We start from the raw sequence: 20048 nt of genomic DNA on the forward strand, positions 1-20048 counted from the left end.
AACGCATGTGCGCAATAGGAGACACAGGGCACAGATATACAAAGGGTCCCGCTACCTCTCTTACGTGGGACCAAAACACAAAGACTTTGTGATGGTTTTGCATCTCTTTGTAGTTGTTCTACAGCTTATTGTGGTTTTGTGTCTCTCTGTGGTCATTTTTTGTCCCCTTGTGGCTGTTTTGTGTCTTTTTGTAGTCCTTTGTGTGTCTTTGCAGTTCCTTTCCATCTCTTTGTGGTTATTTTGAGTCTCTTCCTGGTCAGTTTGTGTTAATTTGAGTGATATTTCACAGATGGAGTCCAGGAGGGGGCCTGACACTTTGGGCCCTTGGCCCTGTGCCCATAAGGCGCTTCAGTAATTCATTCATGCACACATGAGTTGGCCACGCTGAAATTCATTGCAGCAGAATGATGAAGTTTGCGTCAGCATCAGAGGGCAATTTGAGGAAAGACACAACCAGGCTTGGTTTGTGTCCTCTGTATGGTTATTGCAGCTGCAGCCTCGGCCTCTCTCCGCTGCACGTCTTTGGCCATAACACATTACACACTGCCTCAAATAGGTGCAGCTGTCAGCCAGAACACTGTAAAATGTATCCTCATCCCTAACATCCTCTGTACTCCAATTTTGTGATGCCATTTTTGCTGTTGGAAACGAAGCTAGTTTGCAATACAAGCAAAGAGAACAAGGAAGTTTTGTTTTTGAGTGGCATCTAGAGCACGGCCTCTGGCTACCCAGAAGCAAAATCCAGCCTGTAGTTCTTCCTGCATTCGACTGTCACTGTCACCACTGGATGCAGGAAGAACTACAGATTTTGCAGCTGCAAACTTTCTCACTGAAGAAATTATTGCTTTACCGGACTACATTTACCATCAACACTGGATATTCCCTTTAAAGATATTCTTTCATCCACAGCGCATCTCTCTCAGTCTGCTGAACTACCTGCGCTCTGTGGAGAGGACTTTGACCTTTGACCTGGCAGGTCTGCAGCAGGAGGAAGGAGAGCTGTTCAGCACAGCGGAGGAAACCGGCTGGATGAACGCAGCCAGAGGAGGACTGGGGGAGGCGGGAGGTCTCGGCTCGCTGCAGTACAGCCACAGCACTCCTGTTGACTTTAAGGTAAGAACATGTAAACGTATGCAGATTCCTGAAAACATGTTTGAGTCATGTGTCTTTCTGCTGTGCATTTATGGGAACAGCAGTAACGTTTATCATGGAATATAGTTTATGATGTTTTTGTCTGTGGTTTTACTTCATGTGCATTCAGCGTTTGTTGATTAGAACTTTAATTTCCATGCTTTTATGGATGAATAAAATGAATCTTGAACAACTTAAGAGCAGCCGGTATGTGTTTATTCCAGAAAAAGATAAACTCACAAACATGAACATCTCGTCCCTTTGGCTTTTTTTTTTGGGTGTAATGCAATCACTCTGTGTCTGGGTGGGTTAATATAAGTTCACTGACCGTGTGTTACAGTATTTCTGGCCTTGAAATATTTGCTGATTTTTCTTTAAAATGTTCAGAAATATCCTTCCATTTATGATCTTTCAACAGGATATGAAAAACTTTTACAGTGTGTGATCTCTTCGTGTTCCAGGTCCGTTGCTCGGAGTTCATGGAGTTTGCAGAGGTGGAGAACCTTCATGATTTCTACAGTGCAGAGGAGCGGGTCGTCCACACTCAGGACCAGAGGGGGTTTTACATCGTATATGATGCCGCTCTGAAGGACCTGAAGGAGCTGGAGGACAAGCTTCTTCTAGTCGGCTCACGCTTCATCCAGAGAGGCCGGATTAAGAAGATGGAAAATGCCTCAGCGGCAGACATGTGCTCCTGGGCTGGGACAGATGTGGACCGTGTTGCAGTGCTGCTCGACTTGTGGGCGTGTGAGACGGAGTTTTTGGAGAGCAAAGTGCAGGTACAGTGATGAACATGAAGATTTTTAACGTCTCTTTGTTGGCTTTGTGTGATCAGTCTCTTCCCACTAAATGTACGGTATTTCTAAAATACCTTTTAAGCCCTTACAGTCGAGTGGTTTATTAGCTTTTGGTTGCTCCTCGTTCTCCAGCTCTTGAACTGTTACTTCGAGGCCTACCAGCATGCAGCAGGGACCGAGGAGAGGTTCGCGTTGGCCCGAGTCATCACTGACATCATGCACAGTAGACCACACCTGGACCTGAACCAGGATTACTTTGTTCAGACCTACAGAGCTGAGATAGGCTGCCTGCGAAGCCACCAACAGCTGATCAGAGACATTTTGGATAACCAGGTGAAAATGCAATGTCTGTAAAGGATTGAGTTCGTGTGTGAATGTGCAGAATGTAAATGTGTGAATGATACTGTTTGAATGATGCAATAATTAGTAAATAGACCAGTTAGATGATAAAAGACAAAAAAATCAGCAACTAATTTGAAAATAACTACAAATTTTAAATTATTTTTCAGGCACAAATGCCAAATATTTGCCTTTTGCAGCTTCTCAAATATGTAGATTTGCAGTTTGCCTTCATTATATGTGATAGTAAATGAAAATGAAATATCTTTTGGTTAAGCAGTTGTTAGTTTCAGACCTCATTTGCATGTAAAATGAAAAAGTTTTGTGTAAATTTGCACTTGGATACTAACACGTCTTATTTAGTAGTTTTGTCTTGTTTGCATGTTGTGACAGATTGTGTTGTTTGTCTCATCAGATTGAAAAACAGCGGCAGTATCTCCAACGTATCTGGAGAGACGACCACAAAGGCTCTGTTCATGACTTTGGCCTTCCACCAAAATACATTCCCAAACATCTGGTGTCACTTGGAGGCAGCAGGCGAGTAAACACCGAAACCTAACCACCCTAGATTCTCCAAAAGTTCATTATTCTGTTGTCTCACTAACGCTTCTATGTTTCCCTTCTTGTGTCATGTCTGCAGCTCTGCACTGCTGAACACTTTCCTCCTGGAGGTCCATCCGTCCCTCTGCCTGGCCTCTGCAGTCTATCACAGTTTAGTTCAGGCTCACACGGAGCTCTGTCAGCTGCACCGAGCCACCAGCATCACTGACAAACTCAAGCTGTGGCAGAAGCTCCTGCGGCAGGCCCTGAAGAGCTGGAGCCACCTGGCTACACCTGGGGCCTCCTACAGCTCCCAGATACAGAAGGATGTAGGTTTTTCTTTTCTATTTAATCTATTTAATAATGAAGTCACTAAATCAAACTTCTTTTTCTCCACTGTCAGTTGTTCTCAGATGGGTTTTTTGAGGACCCGATTTTGGTCCAGAAGGTGGGGCTGACACTTCTAAGATCTGCAGGAGAGCAGGACGTGACGCAGGGACGAGAGAAACAGTCGTATGCGGTGGAAACTTTCTCCAAGCTGCTGGAGCTCGTCACCATCCGCCATCGTCTGCTGGAGTCGGCCTCTGAGACCGCACATCTGGCACAGTTAAGATAAAACTCACACCAGGGGAAAGGGGACTTTTAAAGTGATCTGTGCATTTGTGATTAACATTCTCAAAAAGAGAGAGATACTGTAGAGGTGGACGGGTTTATAGATGTTAATATAGTTATATTCTAACATGTCTTGATTGGGAATAGAAATCTCAGCTCACTGTCAAGATGGAAAGCAATAACACTCACAAAATGGGAAAACACAATAGGCCACAAATCAGGATTAGATGGAAATACAGCTAAAACCATGAATTATTAAAACCATCAAGTAAAAGATTTTGTTTTAGAAACAATCTATATAACATATTAAAACATTGCAGAAGCTGGAGAATATGTGTATCTAGTTTGTCGGCCCCACTCCAGTCAAACTTTAAAACCAGGCAGCGCTGATCAAATATAAACCAAGATCCTGTTACTGTATCACCTATTTCTCGCCTTAAAGTCCTCAAGAACACATTTTAGAGCAGTGGTTCCCAACAGGTGCAGCCACAGGGTCCAGATTTCTCTTTAGTCAATAGTTCAAGGTCCACACAGTTTAATATATTCAGCGTCATACTTGTGTTTGGCCAGGTCGCTGAGCTAGTTTGCTGTCTCTGTTAAATAGCTGTCCATTATTCACTCACTCTACAGCATTAAATGTCACTTCAAAAAAAAAGCTCTGAGCCAGAAATGTATTGTACTTTAAAATAAACTTTTTACAATTTTTCTTTTTTTTTTTTTCAATCTTGACATGTTCGTGAGTCACTTGCAGTGCATTCAGAATAAACCCACGACCCAGTTTTGGACCGTGACCCACTAGTTGGGGACCACTGCTTTAGAGCGCTGTTTGGCTGTCAACTGGCACTGGATGCCAGTGTGACATTAGAAAGACGTTGGACTCTTACGTTGGAGAAATGTTAAAATTTAATTGGAATGAAAATCGGGTAGATGATATTTTACATGTCTAATGACGTTAGAATTTCACATTGTTTAACGTTAAGATTATGATGTTCTATTGGGTTTTCACACCTTGCAACTGGAAGAATTTGGAATTTGGTTGCTTAATAAAACAACTTAAAACCGACAAAATATCAACGTCATCTGTCGTCAGTATTCTGTGTTAAATTGACAATGGTATTAGACATTGTTGTGACATTTAAGTTTGGTCACCTGACATCACAACCCAAATTCAACCAAATTATCAAAGTCTAATGATGTTGGCTGTCAGCTGGGGTTATACAAGAGTTTGTGACCAGGAAGTGGGCTCCATACTGTTAACTTTGTTGGAAACAGGAAGGCTGAAAAAACAGATCAAACGGTAAAACTAAGCCGTGCTGATGAAATACAAATCAAGATTCTGTTACTGCGTCGCCTATATCTCACCTCAAATGTTTTTTAGAAGCATATTTTAGCTTACTCTTTAACTGTAAGCCGAGATCTTTGTTACCACCCGGCTGCCATATTGTTTCTGGTGTCCAAAAAGACCAAGCTCATATTATGTCACCCACCAGTCGCAGAGTTTATTGGTCTGGTGCAGTGCAGTGCATTATCGCGGTTGTGGTAGTCTGGTAACATTACTGTACATCTAGAAATTATACAGTGTAATAGTTTTATGTCAGTCTGTGAAATTCAATAATTCTTCACAGGTTGTACAGAAACATGGCGTCAGAGCTCGGCTTCGATGAGTTCCACCTTTATCTGAGGCCGCTGCAGTTTGAGGTCGCTGAGCAGAAAGACAGAACCGAGCAGAGGCCTGTTTTCATCACAGCGATACTGGAGGACGACAGCTCTGTGGACAGGTATATAACTCCACTGAGGCCGATCGTCACGAAGCTGCAGCTGCAACATGTTCTTTACTGACACGAAACAGTTGTGAGGATTTGTCCTGCAGGCAGTCCAGATTTAATACAGGATATGTTCATGTTCTGCCTCTCCATGTGTGCTCTATTATTTCTGCTTTTCTACAAGAGCAGTGAGGTATGATTGTCTGCTGCAGGTTCACCCCGTCCCACCTGCCTCTGAGCATCCAGGAGCTGGACGAGAACCAGATCGGGCGGTTTAGCTTCAGCTCAGAGGACGCGGTTATTCACGTACGTTAAAATTAAATGCTAAGTTTTATAAGTCAGTGAAGACATGAATAAATAGAGCTGTTACTGACAGACTTTATACCTTTTCTTCCCTCGTCATAGCTCATGAACGAACAGAGTATCGAGAACCTCCAGGTGACTCTGGCCTGTCAGGTGACACAGAAGAACGCTTTGATCAGTGCTGTGAAGCTGGTTTGTCTTTGTCACTGGGCAGAGACTGGGACGTCTTCAGCTCAGGTGTGTATTCTTAATGTCATGGAAGTAAGTTTACTTGTCGATTAACGTTTGGTTGACTATCATGAGGGGGCAGCCCTAATTTTTATATTAATATTGCTACTTTTACTTTTAAAGGAGCAGTGTGTAGGATTTAGTGATATCTAGTGGTGAGTTTGCAGATTGCAACCAGCTGAACACCCCTCCATTTCCACCGTGTAGAGAATCTATGGTGGCCTTCAGGTAATGTAAAGAGTAAAGAGACAGTGTTTGTCCACTCTGGGCTACTGTAGAAACATGGCAGGCCCTGTGGGAGAGGACCCACTCACTGTGCAGACATAAACATCTCATTCTAAGCTAACAAAAACACAAAGATTCATTGCTTCAGGTGATTAAACTCTAATGACCACAGAATTATTAACATTATATTCCATATCTGCTGATATGTCTCTAAATCTCACACACTGCTCCTTTAGGTGAAGGATGTGATTTCTTCTTCCACCACTGGTATTTTTCATGTTGTACCATAACTGAACTGCTGTTCAAATATTATTTTGTTGTCCATTTTATTCTCAGAGTAAAGACGCTCTTCATCCTGATAAAGATGTGAAATTAGCCTCCAAACCTCCAAACCCTGTGACTCCCAGCGACACTAACAACCTGCAGGAAAAATCAAACCCTTCACCCTCCACAGGCTCAGCGAGAACTCCCGTCACCACCAAGAGAAGGTAATTTCCCCCACCTGAAGACCAAATCACGCTGGCTGGATGATTAGCAGCAGCTTTTGTTGTTGTCTCTTTAATAAACACAGTCTTGTTTGTTACCTCAGGCTGATGGAAGCCTTTGTGTCCATCCAGCTGGAAAAAGTGGGTCTGCGTGACGAGATGCTGAATTCATTTGTGAAGAAGAAACAGGCCGTGGGGGGTCTTATAAGAACCTCAGTGAGTTGCACACAGTGACTGAGCAGGATAATAAATGTGATTGGCTGCTCGTGAAGTCAAATGAATTTCTCTCACACTGCAGGAGGAAGCAGCAAAGATCAAGCGGACGCTCATAATCGACTTTCTCAAGAAGTATGTGCATGAGAAACACCTGCATTACTTTTGTTACAAGACAACATGTTTCTCTGTTTGTCACTTTGATCTAATAAACTGGAGGTTAATACTGTTTTGTTTCCACAGATTCAGCACACAGATATCTCAGTATTGTGTCAGAGCGCAGATTGTTGCATATTACAACAGTCTAAGCTTCCTTTTGGACGCCATCCCCTCTATCCGTCAGTCCCACTTCGTGATTGGGCGAGCCAGGGAGCCCAGAGTCATTTTGGATTCAGGAGCAGACCTTCGTCCTGATCCCAGGTACATCCAGCTTCAATTTAATGTCTTATTAATGTGCAAAATAGAGGAATAACTGTATGTCTCATTTTGAATATTTGTGTCAGATTTTAAAATGTGAGGAGTAGGTGGAGAGTATTAACGGGGACATGAACACATCTCCACTCAGTCCTAAACGTTACTGACGTGAAAAACCAGAACAGGTCTTTACATACGAGCTTCTTAGGTCGTCTTCTGAGAGTCTGATCACACCTTTCTCCTCTGACAGGACGTTTCAGTGTCGGCCGCAGCAGTTGTTGTCTGCGGATGGAAAAACTCTCCTCAACCTGTGGTACATCCCCCACTTCTCTGCAGTGCTTCACATGTTCAAGAATGTCTCGGTGAGACGCTCAACCTCATCGCTGAGACTATGAATACAGCAGCACAAGACATGACTCATTTAGCTGCTTTCACTTTCATGCTTCTCTCAGGACCAGGAATAGTTTGAACGCAGTGGTGAACCGCAGAGCTGCGTAGATCTGTGTATATATGTATTACTCTAGTGATTGTTTTTGTCCTCCTGGGTCATATGTTGATGGAAGAAAAAAAATATAAACTACACAAATGTCTTAATTCACTCCCTTCACATAATTTATTTATAGTCTGAACTTCTTGAATTTATTTTTCTTGTTCTGTTTGTTAACAAATGTGCCGCTCTGTTGTTCTGATTTCAGCAGGAGTGTTCTGCAGCTCTCCATCTCACTCTGCAGATCGTCTCAGCTCTTCATGACATCATTTATTACCTGGTTAGTTTCTCCAGACTGGGAAACACACAGGACGCCTGGGGCTCACTGGCAGCTGACTGGGGAGGCACTGAAGGCATTGGTAGGTGGATTTTGTGAACAAAGACAACACATCTGCCCACATGTAAATATTAGTGCTCATAGTAAAAATTAAGGATGCATTCCAGAGTTACAGAAGTAAATGCATAAATATAAAATGTGTGAGCAAAAAAAAAAAATTTACAGACAGCTTTAATGGTGAGTTAAGAGCATCTTTTGAACCTCAGCTTGAATACACCAACCAGGCAATGTTCAGTATCTAATGAAACACCAGTATAAACCAGTATGTTGACAGTCAGTCCCATTACATGTGTGTGTGTCCTCCTCTGTGGGTGCTGTGCAGGAGCAGAGCTGCAGGAGATCCAGCGTCAGGTCGACAGTCTGTCTGATCCCACCTGCCCAGAGTCTGTCGGCCGTCTGCTGCAGCTGCGCAGGCAGGTCCTCCTGCTGCAGTTTGACACAGCTGTGAGACACCTCATCAGGTCAGTGACAGGTTAAGATACTCCAACTCTGAACAGATTCTCTGCCAACACTGTCTTTCTATCACTAATTATTTAAATGCACACAGGGAACTGTTGTTTCTTTCATATATTTCTTTCTTGTTGCTGATTCCCCACTCATCTTTCAGCTGTTTTTATTTATACCAGGCCACAAAACAACAGTCTTGGGCAAAATGAAATAAGTGAAAGATCTTTACATTAGTCCCAATTTAACTTAATATTGTCCCATTTTCTTCTGGCTTCACATACAATTTCCTGATTGAACTTTATACAAGACCTGGTAGAAACAAAGTAGTGATTAACATGTTATGAAATCGTTGGTTTATGTAAGGTATCATAAAACTTCAATTAAACACACAGTCCCTTTTATTACCCTGGTGTAGCGACACATTTTGACAAATAAAGGCCTGTCTCAATTAGAAGCCTGGTCTGGTTGCTGAGCAGTTCATTTTTATAGAAGTTCTTTGGATGTATTAAACTGGATTGTTGACTATGCACTTGGACTAACATTAATTAGCTGTTTAGATCACATATACAATAAATGCTTAAACTTTTGTCAACATGGAGATGCTACACAATCGTTGGCTTGGTTGATTTAATTTTACTGAAACCATGAGCACCAGAGAAGACCATAAGTAATTCAGATTTACTGGCATGACGAAAAAAGAAGTGGTGACTCCCTTCATCTGAAGCTGTCATAAAGTCAGATTATGTGTCCATTCCTTTATTAAGTTATCTATATTCCTTTAGCCTGTAAGGGTTCACTGATCAAAAAAAATGAAAAGGGTTTTTCATTAAAATTAATCTAAGTTATGAATATTGTAACAGGATAAACTGGTGTTGTGTCGGTATACTGGGTGTCGTTATCCTTGGGTGCTGTGAAACAAGTGTCATAACACATAACACAACCTGTTATTCAAAGCCTAATTTTTATACAAGTAATATTCTTATAGTTTTGTGTGAAAGGAATTAAAGGCCTGTCCCAAATATAGACCTGTTGAGTTCAGTGATTTAACCAAATAATAGCCCGGGCTTCTAATTGAAGTTTTACCGTATTTGGTCAGTTTTGAACACCTGATGTTGCATAAAATGTAACACTGTTGCTCTGGTGGGGTAGAGGTTAAAGCTATAGTTGGTAATGTTGGAGAGCTAGCAAGATTTGAAAGCAGCACCTCCTCTCAGCTCCTCCCCCTCCCGTCAGTGCTCCGTCCAAAGCCACGGCCCCACGCATCCTGCACTGCAGTAGAAGTCAGCAGGGCAGAGGAGAGCCGAGTAAAATAACAAATCCCCCCGAAGCAACAAATAATTACCTGTCCAACAGAAAGACAGCAACCTCTGCATCACTTTTCAGGCCCTTCAGCTCCCTCAGTTGTCTCCACCGTTCAAAAGCTGGACTGCTGTTGATGTCTGGTTTGTCCTCTCGCTTAATCCAAAGCCTTTTTCGTCGCAGCCTTTTCTGCCTCCGACTTTATTTTCTCAGCCTGTTTAGTGGGGCGAGCCGTTACAAATAACACTGGAAGTGGCACTTTTGGCTGCATTTTCTCTGCCATTGTGCAGCAAACTCCTGCTAACTCGGTATTTCTGCTGAGGAGTGTGCTGAATATTTCCGGCAACGGTGACATGTGATGAGTGCACGCAGGGAGGAGGGAGGGACAGAGGGGGGCTCAGGCAGGACGAGACATGAAGGCATCTGATTGGTTCTTTCCATTTGCACCGAATGGCAGGGATTGGTCAGCGTTTTTACAGGCCTGCAGCTGCCACAGAGGTCGGATTTTTTTCATTCCTTTTTCTGAACACATTATGTATTGTTTACTCTCAGGATGGAAGGACCATTTCACCCAGTATAACAAGAAGCGTTTCTGAACAGGATTACCAACTATAACTTTAAGCACAACATCACATCTCCTTTACTATTGCCATCTCATAAAGGAAAAAATGCCCCCAAAATGTTTTTATTACAGACACTTTCACTGGTAATCAGCATTTAGCCACTGCGGCTTAACTCTAAGGAACAGTCACTTCAGTGGACATTTTGAAAATAAACCTTTAGACTTATCTTTTAAGCTTGGCTTTTGGTTAAAGGAGCCTTGTGGTATTCATTTGTTCTTTTAGATGTTATTTATTTTAAATATTTTGTGGTTTATTGTTGTAATGTCTAGCTATTTCCTTTGGGCTGCATGATTGGATGAAAGGTGCTATATAAATTTAATTAGGGTCCGGGCAGCTAAGCTGCCAGGACACTATTGTAATCCTAGGTCTTCTTCTTTCTTCGTCTTCTTCTTTCTTCTTCTTCTTTCTTCTTCTGAGGAAATCATACTTCCCACGGGTGAAAACTCACCAAACTTTGCACAAAGGTCCAGTCTCATGCCAGATATCCTCAGCTGTAAACTCAAGCCAATAGTCCTGATGGTGGCGCTACAGCAAGCGTCTAAAGTTCAAAACTTTGAAAATTCATAACAAATCAACCATACGTGCTACAACTTCACAACTTTCATCAAACTGTAGCCCCAATACTGAAGAAACTTTTGTACATTTAAACCTATTAAAAATTATGAAGTTCATCACTCTGTTTTTTTCAAAAACTGTAAAACTTCTTAAACCTATCTCCTCCCACAATTTTTGCTCAATTGACACCAAACTTGCTACAGAGCATCTTCAGACTGTCCTACAAAAACTATGTTTCTCAGATTTTTGATTTATCAAAAATTGAGCCTACAGTGCATCAAAATGTTTGACTGTAAACGGTACTGTAAACATATACATGCAAATTCTTGCTAAATAAATCTTCAATGTTCATGAAAAAAATGACAAAATTCTAGAGTCATGGTAGATGATGTGTGGCAAATTTCAGAATTTTATCTCAAAAACTGAATTTTTGACAGCATTTTGAATTTTGCTCTAATGTGAACAATTGGAGTCAATGTAAAAATGGCAATTTTAAACATCAGTTTTTCACTTATGGAGCAAATCAATCATTGTTACAAACAAATTACCAACATCTCCATGCTGTCTAGATGCAATATGTGTATTTTCAGATTTTTGTTTCGATAACTGAATTTTTTACAGTGGTTTGAAATCTGCTTTTCCATGCATGGACGGCTGCTAAACCTGCACGTCTGGCTTAGTCAATTTGTGAAGCTACACATGAATTGTCACTGACTAATTAGCTCAGTGAGATAGAAATTGAATCTTAGTCTCAGAGGTTGTGAGTTCAAGCCTCAGCTGATGCAAAAGGCAGATTGTGTTGCTAAATTCCAAAATGTCTTCCAATTCTATAATAGCAGCTATAATTTGATTTGGAGTTGCATTCACAGGCAACAGCCTGGGTCCATGTTTACTTCCTGTCAGCTGATTCCATTCACACCCTGCAAAACATTTCAACAAGAAATACAAAGGAACCTATTCAGAATGTTGGAAATGCTTTATGAAAATTAAACGGTCAGACTTCTCCAGTTCTGTACTATATATGTTATGTTTGTGTGTTTCAGGGAGGCGTTCCTCTCCTCTGGTGATGTTGCGTCCTACCAGAGTGTGAGTGACAACATGGCGACCGCCCTCCCCCCGCTGAGCAACAGTATCCAGGCCGACATCTTCAGTCTCATGTTGCCTGTTCCTCCACCTTTAGAGCCTCGAGGCCGTCAGGTTGGTATTGCTGTATGATATCAGCGGACACATGAATCAGTTTAGTGTAAGATGAGTAGAAATGTATCTGATTGTATTTAATATTTTTTTTATTTGTCTGGTGTTGTTTTCCTTTGCAGGCACAGAGGATGTTTCCATGGAGAAGTTTAATAGCCTGTCATGGATTGTTCCCTCTGAGAGTTAGCGACGTCCCTCCCATTGAATACTGCATGCAGGTTAATTTTAAGATTTCTCCGTAGATCACACTGCCATGAAATTAAAGGAAAATATTCTGAGTCCCCAGATGATGATATTTAATGACTTCCTGTAGCACTGTCTAGGACAAAATGATCACAACAAATATCAAACTCTAGCACACTGACTGCTTTAAAAATAAACATATAATCACACTCCCTGGATGATGACACTTTATTTTAGTGACACTTAACGCCCCTCGGGACAAATTGTCAACATTGCACACAAGATATCTCATTATGTAAAATAATAATCGTCATGAAACTTGCTGAGCACATTCAAAACCTTTTAATTTAATGGTCTGTAACTTTACCATCTTTTATATTTTTGAATTTTAAGATACAGGATTGATTACAGGCACTAATGTGACTTATTTCACCTTTACTTTTTTAACTCACTCTAATTTTATTTTAAAATATTGTTGTTTCTCAAATTGATTTCACAAGTTTAAATTACCGTATGTGTTACTGGAAGCATTAAGCTTCATCTATCAGAAGGTGAATCAGAAAAAAGACCTCTTGTTAATAGTTTGTCCTTTTCATGGAGACATAAACAAACAAACAAACAAACAGGATGTACTGCCGACAACAATACAGAGAGCTGTGTGTGTGTGCAGCTGTGTCTGAGCGGTCTGAGTGATCGCAGCAGACTGCAGGCCAACGCAGCGATCCTCGGCGTGTCGCTGCTCATGGAGGATGTCCTGAACAGCGGAGCAGAGGCTGAGCCTGTCCGTCTCCATGGCAACAAGGATGACCTTGTGCACGATGGAAAACCTGATGAGGTAAAAGACTGTTTATAAGTTGCAGTTCAGGGTTAAGCAGGAAAACGAGAAAGCTTGTGTTATCTCCAAAGCTGCTTGTGTCTGTAAACGTGTCACATTATGTCATGTTAACTGTGTTTTGTCTTTTTGTTTTAGGAAGCTGAAAAAGAAAAGAGGAGGACTTGCGGGAGTGGAAGACCAGACCCCACTGCTCTCCTTCAGGATCCAGTCAGAGTGCAGTCTGTGCTGAAAGGTTTCCTCCTGCTGACGAAGCAGTTTCAGGTGTTCAAGGAGAGCTGGGCTCGAAGACATCTGGGTGTTCAAACGTTCAGGACGCCCAGATTGTATCGACAGTTTGTGAAACTCTACAGGTACTTTAGGAAGTTCAGACGTAGTGAGAGTTTGGCGGAATCCAAATGTCCGGTTGCGTTCCTAGGAAGTCTAAGAGTGCTTAGGGTTGTCCAAATCCACAATCCAACCAGTCCCTAAGGGGCCTCAAGTGGACTTTCTGCAGACTTTCAGAGAGTCCGCTTTCACAGAGTCCGATTTGATTGCCCACAATTCATTGCAATATGGATGTGACAGTAGTTATATAGCTGACTAAAAATTCAAAACTTATGTTTATGTAAAACAGTAACTGTAGCCTATTTAAACAATGCTTGAACTGTGTAGGCCAGAAATAATATTCAGGAACCTCAGGCTGTATCATTCAGGCTGTATAGGGGAATCAAAATGCATTGTATTATTGCTGCCTAACCTATAGGCTGTGCACTGTAAGGCAAAATATAGGGTAGAAAAGTGGCCTAAAAACAGCAAAAGAAGATTTTCTGATGTAACTTCCAGGCCTACCTGATTTATTTAGTCATTGCCCGGTCCTTATTCACAAACATCTCTGTAAGTGAATGTCAGAAATGTATTTTATTCACTCACAAAACAGCCCTATACATGGGATTTATATCTTATTATCTGCAGGGACAGATGAGCAGGCAGAATATGACAGCAGTTACAATGATTGTTATTGTTGCTCTAACGTTTCCATGGCAACGAGTAAAACAGTCTCGAGGGCTGTCTATCAGATCAAGATTACCTTAGAATCTTTCCTTTTTTAAAGCATCTGGTTTATTAAACAGTAATTGTTTTAAAACCTCTGCTTAATCCCATATTTAAATGATCTGTACTTGCCTTGTAGAGCTGAAATCTTCTATCCCAGTATGAGAGCTCTGGCTCAACAAATGGGTAAAGAGCGGGACTACGAGGTCTTAATATCTGGCAGCCAGTCTCTCCTGCCTCCACCTGGAGCTTCAGAGGTTGATGTGAAAGCCTGGCAGGTACAATACAGCTTCTAAACAGCACAGAATATACTCTTGTGTATTTGTAATAAAACTACATTACGTTGATATGTACACTGTGATCCTCTCAGCTCCACAAACTGCTGGAGAGCACAGAGTGTGACATGATCAGAGCGGTGCAGAGGAGGATTAACAGAGAGCTGACGCTGGTGGTTTCAGAGCGAACTCGTCAGGACACAGGCCTCCCCACAGGTAACGACCCCCCACCCAAAAAATCTACCTTTAAGCACTGAACTAATCCTGACATCACAATAAAAAATATTCTGTGTGGTCAGAGCTGTGGAAGAAAGCCCCGCTGAAGTACAGTGTGTCCCCCGAGCGACCGCAGATTGTGGAAACGTTCATCCAGCAGCTGATGGAGGGAGCTGAAGAGGCCGAGGGACAGGTACTCTGGAGGTCACAATATGTCTCCCTGCATAGCGTATCTGCTAATAACATGCTGCAGCTGTGTTCTCTTACATGGAAGAAATGTCTTTAGATTCATATTTAATTATTGTCATTCTACAAACATACAATAAAATACAGGTGCACTCAGGGACTGGGCTCATGTATTAAAAAAAAGTAATGAATAGTAATAAAAATAAATAAATAAATGCCTCCGTTCCACTCACGTTCTATACATCTATTATATGTTCAGTGTTACATCATCAGGCCTGTAATGTTTGACTGTCTCTTCCCATGCTGAGTAATAAGACTTGTGAGTGTCTCTGTCTTACAGCTGAAGGTCTCTCAGGATCGCCTCCAGCAGTGTCTCTCTCACCTCGGCTGCTCTCTGATGGAGCGAGAGCGCCGCAGCTTCCTGCTCTACTCGCAGTTTTATGAGCAAATCCTGCAGCAGCAGACTCAGCTGCTCTATCACAGAGAACAGGTGCATAACGTATACAATATATTTTGTTGGCTGTTCATGCTCGTTTTTCAACACTGAAAGAGGAAAGGTTTTAATTCTAGTTTATAATGATTTTGTTCTCTTTTTTCAGTAGCACATGTACCCAAGAATCTGTGAGTCATTATGACTGTATTGCTCTTTAATGTGTTTAATGTGTGATTTCTTTTCCATTCTTGATGTCAGGATTTAAAGAATCTGACAGTCTCTCAGAGCGACTCTCACAAAGAGGTAATGACTGTGATTACAAATGACTCTGCTGCTCTTATGTAAGGAAAAGGAAAATTCACAAGAGATAAAGCGACTTAAACCGTAAAGCTAAGGCTTTTACTCACACAGGGTTAGAGCTGCGTATCAGTACTCAATACCTTTAAAGGAATACTTCCCCCCCCCCCCCAAAATGATCATTTGTGTATCAATTACTCATCCTGTGTTTCACTGAAGTCATGAAGTTGTTCATTGTTTTTCTTGCATGCCTCCTGTTACATCTCTCAGTGACAGCTTACCAGCTCCAAACCATAGTTGGGAACATACTGGCTTATTAACATTAAATTAGCTTGGCTGCTAATTAGCTAGTAACTAGCTTCTAGTGGTCCGTACCATTCTGCAGAAGGGAAGATGGTGAGGCGTTAGGGTGCCGTTTTATGGTCTCTTCCGGTACTAGATAGTAATATCCAGCGCTGTAGTGCTGATCTTTCTGCTGTTGTTGGCCAGAAAGCAGCTCCACAGAGGCAGCTGGTAAAAGAAAGGTTTTACTCAAAGAAACTTTGGGTTTTAACAACGACAGCAGAGCAGGGCTCAAGAAAAGGAAATGCTGGTCTGTTAGTGCAGAGGGAAATAAATCTGGGTGACTGTATTTTGCGAATTCTTGGATTACCATGAAATTTAGCACAATATTTGGACAATGCAACATATTTTGTGTAGGTAGATTTTATATTGTTTTACTCAGTTGTACTTTGAAATCAAGTGAAACAAGTGTGTCCCTACAAACACTAATGTCACTGATCTTGTTCCACAGGTGGCTGCTGCATGTCGTGAGATGATGTTGAAGATCTCAGCGCTGCAGGCACGAGTCGCTCACCTGGAAGACGAGAAGAAAACTCATGAGGAGCAACTCAGTCTCAAATTCAGAGAACGCTACGACCCTTTGGTTCGACACCTCTTCTCCACCTGCATCAAGCTAAAGGTGAGAATTTTTATCTCCATACAGGCTACGCAGATTTTCTGCTATGTTATTTAATTTTGTAAAATATTTCTAGCCCCACAAATTTGATCCGATTTTAGTAGGAATCTGCAGCGATGAGGGAGATATCATATAATCTCTGACTGTTTTGTGTTTTTACAGTGCATATGACTCATTCAGTTTAAACTTAATTCATATTGAAAGTTAATTTTTACATTGTCAATACTGGAATTGAAAGTTTAAACTGTCACATGTAAAAGTCAGTTTTCTGTATTAAATGGCTGTTTGCAGTTAGTTGGCCCAGTCCCAAGTTTCCATCTAATTTTGATCTTATTAATTCCTTGAACAGCTTCTAACTTTTATTTGTCCTCCTTGTATCTCAGGCCAGGCTGGATGAGTACCACCAGCAGATGGAGCAGGATGTGAGTGAGATGGTTAACAGAATAAGAGGCGAGGGAGTCGACCGCATCATCAGACTCAAGAAGAAGTACGGCTGCACCAAAGACGATGATGAACTCACACTCACACTGTTAAAGGTACAGTGAGGCAGGAAACAGGAGTTTGGCTTTTATATTTATACATTGAATATTGGTTTATTTTAGTGGGTGAAATTTTTTTTTTTTTTAACATATTAAGTAGTTGACTGTCACTCTTTTCTCCTTGAAACATGTTTAAAACTCATGACTGTTTCAAACACCAGTGTGTCGTCCCTGTTTCATCAGAAAGAAGAGGTCCATGAGTTGAGGCAGGAGAACAGCCGGCTGACCTCTCTGCTCTGTAAACAGCAGGCTGTGAGCCGCTGGAGGCAGGCGGTCCAACAGGAGAAACTTCACCGACAGCTGCTTCAAACTCAGCAGGTCAGCAGGAAGATTCAATTCGCACAAATCAAATTCCTCCCCTGCAGGAAGACAGCGAGAGCAAAGCCTGTGTGCTGTGTCCTGTGTTTTCAGCAGCCTACACACTCTTAATGAGTTAGGTTTGACCCTGGGTTTTTTGGGTAACACCTGATCATAACAAAAGCATCACTGAATACATAAATAGGTAATATAGTTAAATGGTAAATGGACTGCACTTATAATGTAAATGTGTTGCAGTATAATGTACATTTTATGGAAAAGCTTGACCTGATGTCCACTACAAGGGACATGTTATACAATATTATTAAAAAAACATTTTTGATATTAAACTCAGTGATATGTTTCTTACATCCCAATTACTCAAAATATCACATTGACTCAATTATAAAGGTTAAAACATTTTCCTTTATGTCCAGAGGGAGGTAACGTGTCGCAGCAAGGCCCTCAGAGTGAAGATGACATCAGAAGACGAGGTGGTCGTTCTGCAGGAGGAGCTGGAGGCCGTGAGGAAGGTGCTGAGCTGCTGTCAGGCCGAGTGCAGCAGCACCAAGAAGCTGCTCAGCAGGAAGGTACGTGAAGTCTCATCGAAACATCACTGCAGCCTGAGCATGACCATTGACTGGAGAAAAAAACCTACACACAGTTTCTTTCTGAGTTTGAATTGAAGTTTAAAAAATGAAGGTAAAACTGCTAAACTGTTTAAGTGTATTTGACATGACATTTAATCTATAACCGCAGTGTTTCTTACAACTGAACCCAGTCAATCATTCAGTCAATATGTCCATCACAATGTCCAAACAAGAGTCGAAAACTCAAAGATATTCTAGATTACAATCAAAGAAGAGTGAGATAACTAGAAAAAAAAATCACATTTAAAAAGCTAGAACTACAATTTTTTTGTGATTTTTGCTGTTGCTGCTCAAAACTATCAGTGGATTATTAAAACTGCTGTCGTAACATCTGTAGTCAGTCAAAATAACAAAGTATGAAGTCCAATTCCATTAGATTTACTGTATTTGAACAAGTCTTTTAATGCTGTAGGCAACATTAGTTGATGCACATTATGTGATTACTGGTGACTGAGGTCTTAATTTACGTCACCTTCCATTATACATTCGGCGTCTATGTACTTAGACTCATATAAAACTCTATAGTGAAGTGAGCAGTGACAATTTAAATTGTCATGATGTCAGACGCTGGGTGGCAAAGAAACTACAAAGCTGCCAAGTGCAGCCTGGATGTTTTCACTAAATATCCACTGATACACAGACAGAGGAGCTCCAGGTGGCCAGGCATCAGTCTGCACGGGAGGCCCGCAGCAGAGAAGAACTGGACAGCTATCGGGTGCAGAGTCTGGAACAAATGAGAGCCAACATGGAGGACAGAGAGAGACGGCTCAGGGGGCTCAGTGAGCAGCTGGACAGAGGCAGCAGGATGAACCAGTTACACCGACAACGCAGTGCCAAAGAGATCCAACAGGTCTGTAAACTATCTTCATTTGACTAATGTGTGTGTTGGAGCAATAATAGTGACACAAATGTGTGTTTTCCTCGATATGTATAATACATATCAAAGTTGTCCTGTTGAAACTATGTGTTTTATCTTTAAAACTTTTTTAGCTTTGTGATAATGCACCGTTCAATCACTTGAAAAAGAAAAAAATCCCCAAAAGATAGTATAGTGTAGCAGGTCATTAAAAGGGACATAGAGAATATTATAGTATAGTATGCTGTAAGAAAGTCCAAAAAGAATAGTATTGTATGCGAAAAAAAGGTCATAAAAAAAATCACAGCATAGTATGTCGTAAAAAAACAACATAAAAAAATGACAGTATAATACTTTTTTAAAAAGTCATAAAAAATAAAAAAAAACGTCATGGTATAGAATGTTGTGAAAAAGTCATAAAAAACATAATAGTATGGTTTATCTAAAAAAAGTCGGAAAAAGACCATAGTATGCCATAGTATGTAAAAAAAAAAAAAAGCCATAGTATAGTATGTCAAAAAAGTGATGAAAACGCCATAGTATAGTATGTCAAAAAAGTGATGAAAACGCCATAGTATACTATGTCGAAAAAANATAGTATATTATGTCAAAAAAGTGAAAAAATTGCCATAGTATACTATGTCGAAAAAAGTGATAAAAATGCCATAGTATAGTATGTCAAAAAAGCACTGAAAAGGCCATAGTCTAGTATGTTGAAAAAAGTGAAAAAAAGCCATATTATAGTATGTAAAAAAAAAAAAGCCATGAAAACGCCATAGTATAGTATGTCGAAAAAAGTTATAAAAATGCCATAGTATATGTCGAATGTCGAAAAAAGTTATAAAAATGCCATAGTATATGTCGAAAAAAGTTATTAAAAAACGCCATAGTATAATATGTCGAAAAAAGTTATAAAAACGCCATAGTATAATATGTCGAAAAAAGTTATAAAAATGCCATAGTATATGTCGAAAAAAGTTATTAAAAAACGCCATAGTATAATGTCGAAAAAAGTTATAAAAACGCCATAGTATAATATGTCGAAAAAAGTTATTTAAAAAAACGCCATAGTATAGTATGTCGAAAAAAGTGAAAAAAAAAAATGCCGAAGTCTATGTTGATGAAAGCCAAAAAAATTTGCCTTAGTATACTATGTCAAAAGTGATGACAATGCCATAGTATAGTATGTCAAAAAAGTGATGAAAATGTCATAGTATATTATGTAAAAAAAGTGAAAAAATTCAATCAATCAATCAATTTTATTTATAAAGCCCAATATCACAAATCACAATTTGCCTCACA

General features: G+C 40.7%; 1 protein-coding gene across 4 annotated transcripts in view; it reads left to right on the forward strand.

Annotated features, from left to right (window-relative positions):
• Positions 1-20048, forward strand: part of si:ch73-242m19.1 (uncharacterized) — a 34335-nt gene that overhangs the window by 8016 nt on the left and 6271 nt on the right. For 3 of the 4 annotated variants that reach the window (XM_050062329.1, XM_050062331.1, XM_050062332.1), the window contains exons 13-42: positions 910-1113; positions 1593-1910; positions 2061-2261; positions 2683-2804; positions 2908-3136; positions 3211-3413; positions 5045-5197; positions 5395-5488; positions 5588-5722; positions 6275-6426; positions 6528-6639; positions 6722-6771; positions 6880-7056; positions 7301-7412; positions 7746-7896; positions 8197-8335; positions 11842-11995; positions 12115-12210; positions 12846-13010; positions 13146-13360; positions 14179-14317; positions 14410-14530; positions 14614-14723; positions 15057-15206; positions 15408-15452; positions 16240-16407; positions 16788-16940; positions 17127-17261; positions 17678-17830; positions 18531-18740. In XM_050062329.1, the coding sequence (XP_049918286.1) occupies positions 910-1113; positions 1593-1910; positions 2061-2261; positions 2683-2804; positions 2908-3136; positions 3211-3413; positions 5045-5197; positions 5395-5488; positions 5588-5722; positions 6275-6426; positions 6528-6639; positions 6722-6771; positions 6880-7056; positions 7301-7412; positions 7746-7896; positions 8197-8335; positions 11842-11995; positions 12115-12210; positions 12846-13010; positions 13146-13360; positions 14179-14317; positions 14410-14530; positions 14614-14723; positions 15057-15206; positions 15408-15452; positions 16240-16407; positions 16788-16940; positions 17127-17261; positions 17678-17830; positions 18531-18740 (4566 nt within the window). The remainder of the gene's footprint in view (positions 1-909; positions 1114-1592; positions 1911-2060; positions 2262-2682; positions 2805-2907; positions 3137-3210; positions 3414-5044; positions 5198-5394; positions 5489-5587; positions 5723-6274; positions 6427-6527; positions 6640-6721; positions 6772-6879; positions 7057-7300; positions 7413-7745; positions 7897-8196; positions 8336-11841; positions 11996-12114; positions 12211-12845; positions 13011-13145; positions 13361-14178; positions 14318-14409; positions 14531-14613; positions 14724-15056; positions 15207-15407; positions 15453-16239; positions 16408-16787; positions 16941-17126; positions 17262-17677; positions 17831-18530; positions 18741-20048) is intronic. The other variant, XM_050062330.1, reaches the window with a different exon arrangement.

This window comes from Epinephelus moara, chromosome 14 (assembly GCF_006386435.1).
Source record: "Epinephelus moara isolate mb chromosome 14, YSFRI_EMoa_1.0, whole genome shotgun sequence".
Lineage (NCBI taxonomy): Eukaryota > Metazoa > Chordata > Actinopteri > Perciformes > Serranidae > Epinephelus > Epinephelus moara.